Source organism: Desmodus rotundus, chromosome 9 (assembly GCF_022682495.2).
Source record: "Desmodus rotundus isolate HL8 chromosome 9, HLdesRot8A.1, whole genome shotgun sequence".
Classification (NCBI taxonomy): Eukaryota; Metazoa; Chordata; class Mammalia; order Chiroptera; family Phyllostomidae; genus Desmodus; species Desmodus rotundus.
The window spans coordinates 44410726-44424880 of NC_071395.1; the positions used below are offsets into that span (position 1 = coordinate 44410726).

The 14155-nt window shown below is 41.8% G+C and overlaps 1 protein-coding gene across 4 annotated transcripts in view; it reads left to right on the plus strand.

Annotated features, from left to right (window-relative positions):
* Positions 1-1076: 1076 nt before the first annotated feature.
* Positions 1077-14155, plus strand: part of ADGRE2 (adhesion G protein-coupled receptor E2) — a 35014-nt gene continuing 21935 nt past the window's right edge. For 3 of the 4 annotated variants that reach the window (XM_071219203.1, XM_071219204.1, XM_071219206.1), the window contains exons 1-8: positions 1077-1196; positions 2089-2139; positions 2356-2525; positions 4085-4237; positions 10229-10375; positions 10564-10610; positions 10738-10815; positions 11247-11424. In XM_071219203.1, coding sequence (XP_071075304.1) covers positions 1153-1196; positions 2089-2139; positions 2356-2525; positions 4085-4237; positions 10229-10375; positions 10564-10610; positions 10738-10815; positions 11247-11424 — 868 coding nt within the window. In that variant the 5' untranslated portion in view covers positions 1077-1152. The remainder of the gene's footprint in view (positions 1197-2088; positions 2140-2355; positions 2526-4084; positions 4238-10228; positions 10376-10563; positions 10611-10737; positions 10816-11246; positions 11425-14155) is intronic. The other variant, XM_071219205.1, reaches the window with a different exon arrangement.

A 14155-nucleotide genomic window follows, 5' to 3' on the forward strand; every position in this document is an offset into this window, starting at 1 on the left:
AGCATAATAATCTCCAGGTCCATCTGTGCTGTCGCAAAGGGAAAGAGTTCCTTCATTTTATAGCTGCATAGTACTCCATTGTGTAAGTGTGAGATTTGCATATGTTGAACCATTTTTGCATTCCAGGGGTAAACCCCACTGGATCATAGTGAATCATCCCTTTATTGTACTGCTAAATTTGTTTTGCCAGTACTTTACTGAGAATTTTTGTATCTATATTCATTAGGGATATTGGCCTATAGTTGTAAGAAATATTTTAAGCAACCAAAAATGTAGTTATATAACTTACCAATTTAAAAATAAGATATAAGACTTTTAAGTCATATAAGTGGGATGTAAATACCAGCTCTATTTATCTTGGGAATCTGAAATAGAGACAATTAAACAATTCAATAGAACTTAAGAAAATTAAAAGCAAAATTAAATAAGGTAATATAATGTTGGTAGAATAATGGAAATAACTAAATTTGCATGATTAATTGCTTTTACATAGGAAGTATGAAGGATATTGTTTTTTAGGTATTTTAGTAGACCATACAATGTGTCAGGTTTACCTGTTTTATCTCATTGAATTCTCCTGACACCTTGGTGAGAGTAACTATTCCCATGTTAAAAAAATCTTAAAGGATGTGTCTGATATGATAAAATTAGTAACTGGGAATTCTCTCACCTTCCTATCACCACAAATTCTTGTTTGATTGAATCACTAGGGTGCAAGCAATAAGGAAAAGCAAGAATGAAAAGAGTAGCTCATATGACTCAAGAGCCAGGATGTAGAAGGTACTCAGTGAATATGAGCTAAGTGGCAGTCTTACTCTTGCTCAAACAGTACTGGACTGTATCAGGGGCCAGGGGCCAGCATATTTATTATACTACTTTATAAAAACCCTCTAAATAGAGTAGTATCAGTCTTTAATCAACAGGAATTAAGAAACATCAGAAAGAAGGCTGGCAGTCCAAATAGTAGTAATGCTAAGCAAAGAATAAAAAGCAGAACAGAAAGATCTGATGTCTAAATTTGGGGGGTGAGAGGGGAAAAAGCATCCTAGCTAGCTCTTTCCCAATTCAGTTCCTCTAAGGCACATGTTATCTGCTTGAACCGGATACATTGATTCACAGCTCAAGATAAGATTCTCCCACTGCTCAGGCTTCATGTTTCTGCACAATGAGGAGCAGATATTGTGCATTTTATCCAAGTAGGTATAATTGGGAGGACCTTTAATGAAAACCATTTGAGTGTTCTTTATCCCTTTGTAGAAACATCTGTGTCTTCTGCGTGATTCCTAGCTTGCTGTTGCACAATCCCTCGGAATAGTAATAACGAAGAAGTGTGGTTTGTTTTGTTTTATTAGTCTCTCGGAGAAGGAAGTGGTTTGAACTTGCAGCCAGGGGAAAATTGGGGGCTTATTTTGGGATCTCTCAGTTTCTTATCTATAATTTTTTGTTATTATTACCTATAAATATTTTTGTTCGTAGAATATATCCTGAGAAGTAATAGGATGCCTGTAATTTGCCTCCAAATAATCCAGTGGGGGCAGGGAGTGAGTAGAGGTGGAGATGAAACAAAAGTTGTCATAAGTTTATGATTGTTATAGTGGGTGATTGATACACAGGGGTTCAGTTGTCTGTTTTTCTACTTTTTAGTATGTTTAGAATTTTTTACTAACAGTAAAACAATTTTAAAAGATCCTGAACTGTAAAGAACTATGATTAGTATCTGAGTAAGGCAGCCAGATCCAAGGAGTTTCTTTATAAGATGTATCTTGTAAAATGGATGAGAATAGATGATCTCATATGTGTGCCTGTTCTTTTCTATCTGTGTAGATTTTGATCCCTATACTAAAAGCCTATTGCTGTCAATGCCTCAGGAGGCTTCTGGAAGATAAAAGGGAAAATCCTCCCCCCCCAGGGTCCTGTGGGAAAGTCCAGGAGCCTGTGCAGAGAGAGGAAAACACTAAGATGCTGCTAGAAGCAATGGAGCTGTAAAAGGGTGGGGGTCCACTTCACCATGTGGTCAAAGCTATTTTTGGGGGTTGCTCTGGATCTCATTTCTGAGCCATAGCCACCTCCTCTCTCTCTCCATTCTAGGGCTCTGGGTACTGCTGATATCATGGGGAGCTATTGCCCGGAGGTCTGGAAGTAAGTATGTTCAAACAAACCCCACCCACCACCTGGAGCCCAGGAAAGGAACTTTACACTAACAAGGATTTATCCTTGGGAGTGGCCTTCTTAGGCTTTGAGAAAGCGACCCTTCTTCTTTTTCAAACTTCCAGTCTATTACCAAGGGTTTTTCTTTGTATGAAGATAGACATCTTTTCCTTCTCCTTCCTCCATCTCCTTGTTCCCAACTGGCAGCTGGCATCTTCTGAGGGAAATCAGACCTAGATGTCCATTTCCCACAGCTCCCTGTGCTCGGTGCCCACGCAATGCCCATTGTCTCGATGCCACATCCTGCCGCTGTGATCCTGGATTCACTTCTCTGTCTGGAAAGACCATCTTTAGCTCTCTTTTGGAAGTCTGTACAGGTAAGAGGCTGGGGTAAAATAGAGGGGGGCATCAGAAATTTGGGGGCATCTAGAGTCCTCAGCCCTTGAAGCAGCATTAAGTTTCTTTGCAAAGGGTAGGAGAGAGGAGCCAAGAAATAGGGCACTCAGTTCTCATGGTCAGGGGTATAGTGTTCAGAGCTCAGGCTTTGGAGCTGGGCTATCTGAATTCCAGCTATATTGCTGACCAGCTATGTGAGTCCAAGCAAATTGTCTCAATTCCCAACATCTCAATTTCCTTATCTGTAAATCAGGGATAATAATAATATCAATTAATCTAGTTCTTGTGTGCTTTAAATTAATTAATACATATAAATGGAATCCATGGAGACAGAAAGCAAAATGACAGGTACCAGATGCCAGGGGACAGGGGAATGGGGAACTAATTAATGGTGATTTCTTTTAGAGATAAAAATGTTTTGGAACTAAATAGAATTGGTGGTTACACAACATCGTGAGTGTGTTAAATACAACTGAATTGCTCAGTTTAAAATGGTTGGTTTTGTTATGTGAATTTTCATCTCAATAAAAAAAGATAAATTAATAACATGTAAAAACAGGACGCTGCCTTTCACCTGATAAGTTGATGCATTTTGTTGTTGTTGTTGTAAATTGATCAAGGGTAGAGGCACCATGGCAAAGGAGGAAGCTCTGGCGAGGACCACACAGCAACCACAGGTTTGCAATGTTCCACCAACTCTAGCACTTGTTTGCAGAAAAGTCCATATAAGCCAGAATCTCAGTTCCTCCATCAAAAAATACCCTTTAATCTCTTGCCAGTATGGCCATTTTCCATTGGTAAAGCACAATTTCTGAAATTAAAATGAACTTAAACCACATGCTATCTAGATGATACTATTTTTATCCCCCACTTAGACATAAGGAAACAGAGACTTTGGGAGGTAGCTTGCTCAGGTTCACCCAGCTGGTCATACGCTGGGATTCATACAGGGTTAATTTGAAGATGAGGAAGCTCTCAAACAATGTCCCATAAGAGGCTCGGAGCAACCCCTTAAAAAGTAAATCAGAAAACTTGGCCCTTGAGAGGTGAAGTAACTTGTTCAAAGCCACACAGGTAGAAAGTGGGAGAGCGTGGACCCCATCTCAAACTACAGCATTTCAAATTGATCATGAGTTAGATGAAATATGAAATATTCTTACTATGGAATATTCTATGGGCATGAAAGGTATATACTATTTAGATGTGGAACAGTTGTCACAAGATATTTTACAATCCTGGATGAATTTGCATAAACCTAAGCCATGGTCTGATTCCATGGGAGGTGGGCATAGATGAAAAAGTAATGATACAGTTTTCATAATTGGTGAAGCTGAGCAACAGGTACATATTCTCCCTTTTAAAAATTGTTTCAGTGATTGAATATTTGTGTTCCTTGCATTTTCTGCTTTTCCAGTTTTCTCCTGTAAACACATTATTTTGTTTAAAATGAAAACACAAGGAGTATAAGCATTTAAATCTGGTTGCTATCAATTCTAACCATAATTTAGGCCCATCCTAGCAGTTCCCACTTGTGTTTCAGATATCAACGAGTGTGGTCCACCATTATACATGTCTTGTGGAAGCTTTGCAGATTGTCATAATGTGGAGGGAAGTTATTATTGTGAGTGCATTTCTGGATATGAGCTCATTTCAGGGGGCACCAAATTCAAAAATGAGACAAACACTTGTCAAGGTAAGTAGTTACCCATGTCATATGTTCCCTTCACCTGTCTCCCCTTGCCGCTCTCACACTCAAGTTCATCCAGTCAGCTTTGAGACTGTCTTGGGACTGTTATTACTAGGTCTGAGAGCCCAGGAGAGAGCCCACTTGCGTCTATTAGATGCCCATTCCTCCCATTTTCTGTTCTTGTTTACACTTACAACTCTATGTTAGGGCACATTTAGAAGGTTCTTTATAGCAACATAATATGCAATAGTTAAAGATTGGAAACAAATGACATGACATTCATTAATGTATTATGGCAGGGCCATACAATCATAAATTTAAAAACATTTTCATGACTTCTTTTTTCCTTTTGGTGGACAGTTCTATGAATTTTAAAGCATGTTCAGACTTGGGTTACCACCACCATTAGGGTCCAGAACAATTAGTTCCATTACCCCAAAATGCTTCCTCATTTTGTCTCTTTATAGTCACCGCTACCTCTACCCACTGACAACCCTTAATCTGTTATTTTGCCTATAATATTGTCTTTTGAGAATATCATATAGAAACAGAATAATACAGAGTGTTTGAGTCAGGTTTCTCCCAGTCAGTGTAATGGTTTTGAGGTTCATCCAATAGTTCCAATAGTTAATTTCTTCTTATTGCTAAGTAATATTTCATTATACGGCCATACCACACTTTGTTTAACCATTCACTCATTGAAGGACATTTGGGTCACTTCCAGTCTTGGATGATTATTAATAGAACTAAATCAGAAAGCTCTTGATAAACTAAATTGAAGTGCTTTCCAAGTTCTGTTTTAAATTTTTTTAAGTGCTGCAGAATTTTCCCTATAGAATGCCAATAGCTTCTCTTCTCCCTGATCTTCCTTCTTGTTGGTGTCTAGAATTTCTTTATAAATATATTTTTATCTTAAAACTCTTCAAGTCCCTTTTAGTAGTATTAAGACAATAATTTCATCATAGGTATGGTTTGATTTCCTACCACTGCTCTGAGCTGTACTCCAGGGCCTGCAAATAGAACTGGGAAGGATAGCCCCCATCTCCTGGAGTCTCCTCTTCAGTGGGCAGAGAGACCTGCAGACAAGGGCAACATAAATCAAAGAGTGTGAAAAGGAGCAGTCCCTGTGCATAAACCACCCACTTCATGGATGTCTTTCTCACCACTGTATCCCAGCGCCTGGTACATGGAAGTCATTTAAGAAATATACGTAAATGAATTACTTGAAAGAGCTCTGTTGTTACAATAATCAGAACTGCCTTGGCCCTGATACTTGCCCTTGGTTTTGGCCAAGTTTTTTGAAATCTCTGGTATTGGTTTTTTCATGTATAAGTCAGGAATGATAATACCTACTCTTGAAGAGATTACATTTTTAAAAAATATATTAAGTTGTTTATCTTATAGGATAGAGTTCAATATTTTTTAATTAAAGTATAGTTGACATATAATATTATATTAGTTTCAGGCACACAACATAGTTATTCTACATTTACATACCTTACAATGTGATCACCATACAACGTTATTATGATGTTATTGACTGTGTTCCCTGTGCTGTACACTAACTTTGTACCTCTTATTTCCCCTACAACCCTACCCTCTGACAAACATCGGGTTGTTCTCTGTATCTATGAGTATGCCTCTGTTCTGTTTTCTTGAGTATTTTTTTGCATTATACATATGAGATGATACAGTATTTGTCTTTCTCTGTCTGACTTATATCACTTAGCATAATACCTTCTAGATCCATCCATGTTGTTGCAAATGGCAAGATTTCATTTATTACTGAATAATATTTCATTGTACCATACAATACACTTTAAATAAAGCATAACAGACTTGATTAATTAATGACTTTTCAATATATTAATCATTTTGATACTATTTTTATTATTTGTATAGTTGTTTGAATAATGTTTTTTAATATATTTATTATTATGCTATTACAGTTGTCCCATTTCCCCCCCCTCACTCCACTCCATCCTGCCCACCCCCTCCCTCCCACATTCCCCCCCTATAGTTCATGTCCATGGCTCATACTTATAAGTTCTTTGGCTTCTACATTTCCTACACTATTCTTACCCTCCCCCTGTCTATTTTCCACCTATCATCTATGCTACTTATTCTCTGTACCTTTCCCCACCTCTCCCCCTCCCACTCCCCTATTGACAACCCTCCATGTGATCTCCATCTCTATGGTTCTGTTCCTGTTCTAGTTGTTTGCCTAGTTTGCTCTTGTTTTTGTTTTAGGTATGGTCGTTAATAACTGTGAGTTTGCTGTCATTTTTACTGTTCCTATTTTTGATCTTCTTTTTCTTAGGTAAGTCCCTTTAACATTTCATATAATAAGGGCTTGGTGATGATGAACTTCTTTAACTTGACCTTATCTGAGAAGCACTTGATCTTCCCTTCCATTCTAAGTGAAAGCTTTGCTGGATACAGTAATCTTGGATGTAGGTCCTTGCATTTAATCTTGGGTAATGTAATTATGATGTGCCTTGGTGTGTTCCTCCTTGGGTCCAGCTTCTTTGGGACTCTCTGAGCTTCCTGGACTTCCCGGAAGTCTATTTCCTTTGCCAGATTAGGGAAGTTCTCCTTCATTATTTGTTCAAATAAGTTTTCAATTTTTTGTTCTTCCTCTTCTCCTTCTGGCACCCCTATAATTCGGATGCTGGAATGTTTCAAGATGTCCTGGAGGTTCCTAAGCCTCTCCTCATTTTTCCGAATTCTTGTTTCTTCATTCTTTTCTGGTTGGATGTTTCTTTCTACCTTCTGGTCCACACCATTGATTTGAGTCCCAGTTTCCTTCACATCACTATTGGTTCCCTGTACATTTTCCTTTGTTTCTCTTAGCATAGGCTTCATTTTTTCATCTGTTTTTCGAACAGATTCAACCAATTCTGTGAGCATCTTGATAACCAGTGTTTTGAACTGTGCATCCGATAGGTTGGCTATCTCTTCGTCGCTTAGTTGTATTTTTTCTGGAGCTTTGAAGTGTTCTGTCATTTGGGCCATTTTTTTTTTGTTTGTCTTGGTGCCTCTGTTACTTTAAGGGGCGGAGCCTTAGGTGTTCACCAGGGCGGGGTAATGCTGGTCACTGCGCTGTGATGCTGTACGTGGGGGAGGGGCCGAGAGGGAGCAATGGCGCCCGCCTCACTCTCCTCCAGATTTCAATCTTTCACTCTGATACCCACAATCAAACTGGGCCCCTCTGGCACTGGCTCCCGAGTAGGTGGGCCTGTGCACACTCTAGGCCCCTGTGGGTCTCTCCAACGACCTCTCCTGTGAGGCTGGGAGTCTCTCCTGCTGCCGCCCCAACCGCCACGAGTGTCTTCAATCAGAGGTTTGAGGCTTTATTTCCCCTAGCTGGAGCCCTGGGTTGTGCGGTCTGCTTCGCTCCCGGCCGTTTGTCTGGTTTATCCGGGTGCTACCCACTGCTCTGCCTGCCCTGTTCTCCACCACTCTGAGTCCGGCCCTCTCAGTTTATCTGCGCGAATGTGGGGTCGCAGGGTCTGCTAGTGGTCAGAATGCCTGCTCTGTTCGTCCCACACTCCTCCAGTCTCTGTCCCGCCACGGCAACGGAGTCCTCTCCACCCCAGTGCCTCCTACTGGTCTGGATGAATGTCTATTTTTTATTTCCTTGGTGTCGGACCCCCTTGCCATTCGATTCTCTGTCAGTTATGGTTGTGCAAGGAGGCGCAGTGTGTCTACCTACGCTGCCATCTTGATTCTCCCTTGAATAATGTTTTAAAATATTTGAAATAATTTAGAGACAGAGGTGTTTAGTATTTACAAAGAGAAAAGTAAAATATTAAATCTCAACCACCATGGCTGGTGTGGCTCAGTGGATTGAATGCCACTCGGTTCGATTCCCAGTCAGGTCACAAGCTTGGTTGCCGGCCGTGTCTCCAATAGGGAACAGGCGAGAGGCAACCACACATTGATGTTTCTTTCTTCTCTTTCTGCCTCCATTCTCCTCTCTCTAAAAATAAATAAATAAAATCTTTTTAAAAATAAGCCATTCAACACTAAGAAATATGACAGCAATATATTTGCTTTAAAATGTTTTTTCAAAGATTTATTTAAATTTATTGGGATGACACTGGTTAATAAGATTCTACAGGTTTCAGCGTACACTTCTACGAGATGTCATCTGTATGTAAACATCAATCTTGTTGGGAGGATTATCTTTTTCTAAACTATTCACCAGCCCTGGAGGAGAGAAACCTCCAACCTTCAGGGTTCCTCTCACTTCATTGTCTAGGTTGCAGACAGAAAAAGCTATGCTTAAATATTGTCCAAGCTCCACTCTCCTGGTCTCTAAGTTAGCAAAAGAGGATCCAATTTCTCCCCTAGTTAGAAAAGAAAGATAAGTTCGGAGCCAAATAAATTTGAAGATACCCACATTTACTCAACACTGTGACCACAGTCACATGGCTTCCTCATTTCTCATCCACAAACTTCTCTAGAAAGAAGGAACTTCTTATGAGTGAGGAGATTTGCAGAAATGCCTGAGATATCCTGAGGCCAAAATAAGTTCCCTATAAGTGTGGCATTCAGAACAGACCTACCACCCACCTCATAGGTTGTGGGCAACCCTGAGGCTGTCCTGGAGTGTAGAGCTGTGGCTGGAGCCATGGGAGGTTGAGGAAAAGGATCAGCCAATGGCTGGGGACTTTGTGAGTTGGCTAATCACAGCTCAGGTTACCCATCAGACTCCTGAAGCAATGCGAAGAGCTGATTCCAACACCACTTGGCTGGAAGCCATTCTCAGATTCCTGAATGGACCATTGTACTAGTTTCCTATTGCTCATATAAGGAATTTCCACAAACTTAGTAGTTGAAAACAAAACAAATATATTCCCTTAGAGTTTGGGAGGTCAGAAGTTTTATTTTTATTTTATTTTTTTTTAATTTTTATTGTTATTCAATTACAGTTATATGCCTTTTCTCCCCATCCCTCCACCCCACCCCAGCCGAACCCACCTCCCTCTCCTACCTCCACCCTCCCCCTTGATTTTAGAAGTTTTAAATAGTTTCTTCTAGAGGCCCTAGGGGAAAATCTGTTTCCTGCCTTTTTTAGCTTCTAGAGTTTACCAGCATTCCATGGTTTTAGGCTTTCTTTCTCTTCAAAGCCAACAGCATATCTATCATCTCTTCTTCTCTCTGACCTCCTCCCCCCATCTCATAAACAGTACCTTTGTGATTACACCAGGTGCACCCAGGTTATTCAGGATTATCTCCCATTTCAACATCCTTAATCATAAAGCTCAAAAATTCTTTTGAATGAAAGCTAACATACTCATACATTCTAAAAATTAGAATTTGGACACTTAAACATCTTTGAAGAGGCCACTGTTTTGTCTACCATACTCACCATTCACCAAGCAACTCTGACAAAAGATATAACACACATACACACTCACACTCACACTCACACTCACATAGTTCTTGTCTTGCCCACCTTTCTTGAATATAGAGACCAGAAAACTCCTTCTGTGAAGGGCCAGATAGTAAATATCTTAGGCTTTGGGGACCAGAAGGTCTCTGTCACAACTACTTAACTCTGCCATTATAGTTCAAAAGCAGCCATAGACAACATATAAATATATAGGCATGGCTTCATTCCAATAAAACTTTATCTATGGATACTAATATAGGTTGAATTTTATAAAATTTTCATGTGTCATAAAAGATAGCTCTTTCTTTGACATTTTTGGCCACTTCAAAATATAAAAACCATTCTTGCTTATGGACTGTACAGAAACAGGCAGCAGGTAGGTTAAGCCTGGGGCCATAGTTTTCCAGCCCCTGCCCTGAGGCAATGGGAGAGCAGAGAGTGCCACCACAAGATGGTACCCATTTTGGCTGTGATGGACTCCTTGATGCTTGTGCTTAAGGAAGGTAGTAAAGGGTAGTAAGACTGGGGTTGGCGAGTAGAAGGGAGGCCTTAGCAGGGCTGAGCTAGGGGACTGATCCTCTTTCATATGTCTCCAGATATGGATGAGTGCAGCTCAGGACAACACCAGTGCCACAACTCCACCCGCTGCATTAATGTGAGGGGAAGCTACAGATGCTACTGTCATCCTGACTGGGTGGCTGCATCCAGCCCTCTGAATGGTCTAAACACCACTGTCTGTGAAGGTATATGGTCCTGACACATACAAGCACATACACATATAGACACATGTGTGCACACACATGCATTCAAACCACATCGGTGTGTGTGTGCACACAAAAAGCAAGTGCACATGTGCATGCACACATGTGCACACTCACAAGATGCACATGCACACACATGCCAGTGGTGCTCCTGCCTCTTTTCCTTGCAGAAACCCCCTTCTCCTCTTGGACACCACCTTCTGGAGTCAAGAGTCAGGTGAGTAAAGACTCAGCAGAATACCAGGAAGCAGTGAGATCCTTGCCAACACCATCCTGTGTCTCTGTCCTCTCCTCAAGTTCCCTCTTCAGGATCTCTGACCAACCCCCATGTTCTGTTTCCCCAGACCCTCACCCACTTCTTTGACAAAATCCAGCAGTTATCTCAAGACTTCAAGCCAGCCTTGACTGAGAACACCATCCAGGTAAAGTCAGAACCAAGAAAGAGGCAAGATGTGGAAATCCCATAGAGACCCTGGTTGCTTTGGTAGCAGTGCAGCCAAATGCCCATATAGTAGACACTGCAACTGGCCTCTCACCCACAGCGGGGAGAAGGCTGGGGCACTCAGGTATCTAGAAGCACTTTTAAAAACACCCAGGTGCACTAACTTATGATTCTTCCCCTGTTTCTGTCTTTGGACTTTGGGTTTATGTCATCCTTGGAATTCCTGACCCAGGTTGAGCTCTGCATGGCTAAGATCTCAGCAGCAAAGGTCATCTGAGGAATCTAATTCAGTACCATTGTTATTCTCCACATAGATGGTTTCTAGGGTCTGTTCTCTGGGGCTAAATAATCAGGGTCTTCATGAAGCCCCTTTGGTCGGTTGCCCACTGTCTTCTGTCCCCATTGCCCCAGAACCTTGTGCAGGAGGTGGGTGAGCTGCTGGAGACCCCTGGAGACCTGGAGACCCTGCCCCACTCAGAGCAGCGCTGTGTAGCCACTAACCTGCTCAATGGCCTGGAGGATGTTCTGAGAGGGCTGAGCAAGGACCTACCCAATGGGCCATTGACACTGCATGCTCCTGCAGGCACAGGTAAGCACCTGGGTCTATCCCAGACTCCTGCTCCACTTGTTCACCATTGAATTCCTCCTCCCTAGAGACTGACCCACTGAAACCAAGTGACCACACTCATATCTCAGGGTTTTATTTAAAATAAAATATTACTCATACAATAAAATAAAGCCCTATGGAACGAAGTCCTTCATTTGTTTCAAGCACAAAACTTAAATTTTAAAAAAAGAGAAGCAAAAATAAATATATGCAAACATCAATGATAAGTATATCATTATATTACTTACATAATTATAACAAAATACCTGTAATTATCTTAATAAAAATAAGGTGTTCAAAAATAGACACTTCTCCAAGGAGGGGACATACAGAGGGCTCAGAGACATATGAAAGGATGCTCGGCATCACTAGCCATCAGAGAGATGCAAATTAAAACCACAATGAGATACCACTTCACACCAGTCAGAATGGCCATCATTAACAAACCAACAAACAAGTGCTGGTGAGGTTGTGGTGAAAGGGGACCCCCAGTGCACTGCAGCCACTGTGGAAAACAGTATGGAATATCCTCAGAAAACTAAAAATGGAACTGCCTTTTGACCCAGCAATTCCACTGCTAGGATTATACCCTAGGAACCCTGAAAAACCAATCCGAAAGAACCTATGCACCCCAATGTTCATAGCAGCACAATTTACAATAGCCAAGTGCTGGAAGCAACCTAAATGCCCACCAGTAAATGAGTGGATGAAAAAACTATGGTATATTTATACAGTGTAATACTATGCAGCAGATATAAAGAAGGAACTCCCACTTTTTTTAATATATTTATTGATTATGCTATTACAATTGTCCCATTTCCCCCCCTCACTCCACTCCATCCTGCCCACCCCCTCCCTCCCACATTCCCCCCCTATAGTTCATGTCCATGGCTCATACTTATAAGTTCTTTGGCTTCTACATTTCCTACACTATTCTTACCCTCCCCCTGTCTATTTTCCACCTATCATCTATGCTACTTATTCTCTGTACCTTTCCCCACCTCTCCCCCTCCCACTCCCCTATTGACAACCCTCCATGTGATCTCCATCTCTATGGTTCTGTTCCTGTTCTAGTTGTTTGCCTAGTTTGCTCTTGTTTTTGTTTTAGGTATGGTCGTTAATAACTGTGAGTTTGCTGTCATTTTTACTGTTCCTATTTTTGATCTTCTTTTTCTTAGGTAAGTCCCTTTAACATTTCATATAATAAGGGCTTGGTGATGATGAACTTCTTTAACTTGACCTTATCTGAGAAGCACTTTATCTTCCCTTTCATTCTAAATGATAGCTTTGCTGGAGACAGTAATTTTGGATGTAGGCCCTAGCCTTTCATGACTTGGAATACTTCTTGCTAGTCCCTTCTTGCCTGTAAGGTCTCTTTGGAGAAATCAGCTGACAGTCTTATGGGAACCCCTTTGTAGGTAACTGTGTCCTTTTCTCTTCCTGCTTCTAACATTCTCTCCGTCTGTTTAATCTTGGGTAATGTAATTATGATGTGCCTTGGTGTGTGCTTGCTTGGGTCCAGCTTCTTTGGGACTCTCTGAGCTTCCTGGACTTCCTGGAAGTCTATTTCCTTTGCCAGATTGGGGAAGTTCTCCTTCATTATTTGTTCCAATAAGTTTTCAATATTTTGTTCTTCCTCTTCTCCTTCTGGCACCCCTATAATTCAGATGTTGGAACATTTAAAGATGTCTTGGAGGTTCCTAAGCCTCTCCTCATTTTTCCGAATTCTTGTTTCTTCATTCTTTTCTGGTTGGATGTTTCTTTCTTCCTTCTGGTCCACACCATTGTTCTGAGTCCCAGTTTCCTTCACATCACTATTGGTTCCCTGTACATTTTCCTTTGTTTCTCTTAGCATAGGCTTCATTTTTTCATCTGGTGTTCAAACAGATTCAACCAATTCTGTGAGCGTCTTTGTAACTAGTGTTTTGAACTGTGCATCCGATAGGTTGGCTATCTCTTCGTCGCTTAGTTGTATTTTTTCTGGAGCTTTGAAGTGTTCTGTCATTTAGGCCATTTTTTTTTGTCTTGGTGCCTCTGTTACTTTAAGGGGTGGAGCCTTAGGTGTTCACCAGGGTGGGGTAATGCTGGTCACTGCGCTGTGATGCTGTACGTGGGGGAGGGGCTGAGAGGGAGCAACGTGCCCGCTCCACTCTCCACCGGATTTCAGGCACTGCCTCTGCCACCCACAATCAAACTGGGCCCCTCTGGTGCTGGTTCCTGAGTGGGTGGGCTTGTGCACACCCGAGGCCCCTGTGGGTCTCCCCAGTGACCTCTCCTGCGAGGCCGGGAGTCTCTCCTGCTGCCGCCCCAACCCCCACAGGCATTTTCAATCAGAGGTTTGAGGCTTTATTTCCCCTAGCTGGAGCCCTAGGTTGCGTGGTCTGCCTCGCTCCCAGCCGTTTGTCCGTTTTATCTGTGTGTGAATGTGGGGCCACGGGGTGCTACCCGCTGCTCTGCCTGCTCTGTTCTCCGCCACTCTGAGTCCGGCCCTCTTGGTTTATCTGCGCGAATGTGGGGCCGCAGGGTCTGCTAGTGGTCAGACTGCCTGTCCCATTCATCCTACACTCTGCCAATCTCGCCACGGCAACGGAGTCCTCTCCACCCTGGCTGCCCTCTCTGCCCCTCCTACCGGTCTGGATGAATGTTTATTTTTTATTTCCTTGGTGTTGGACTTCCTTGCCGTTTGATTTTCTGTCACTTCTGGTTGTGCGAG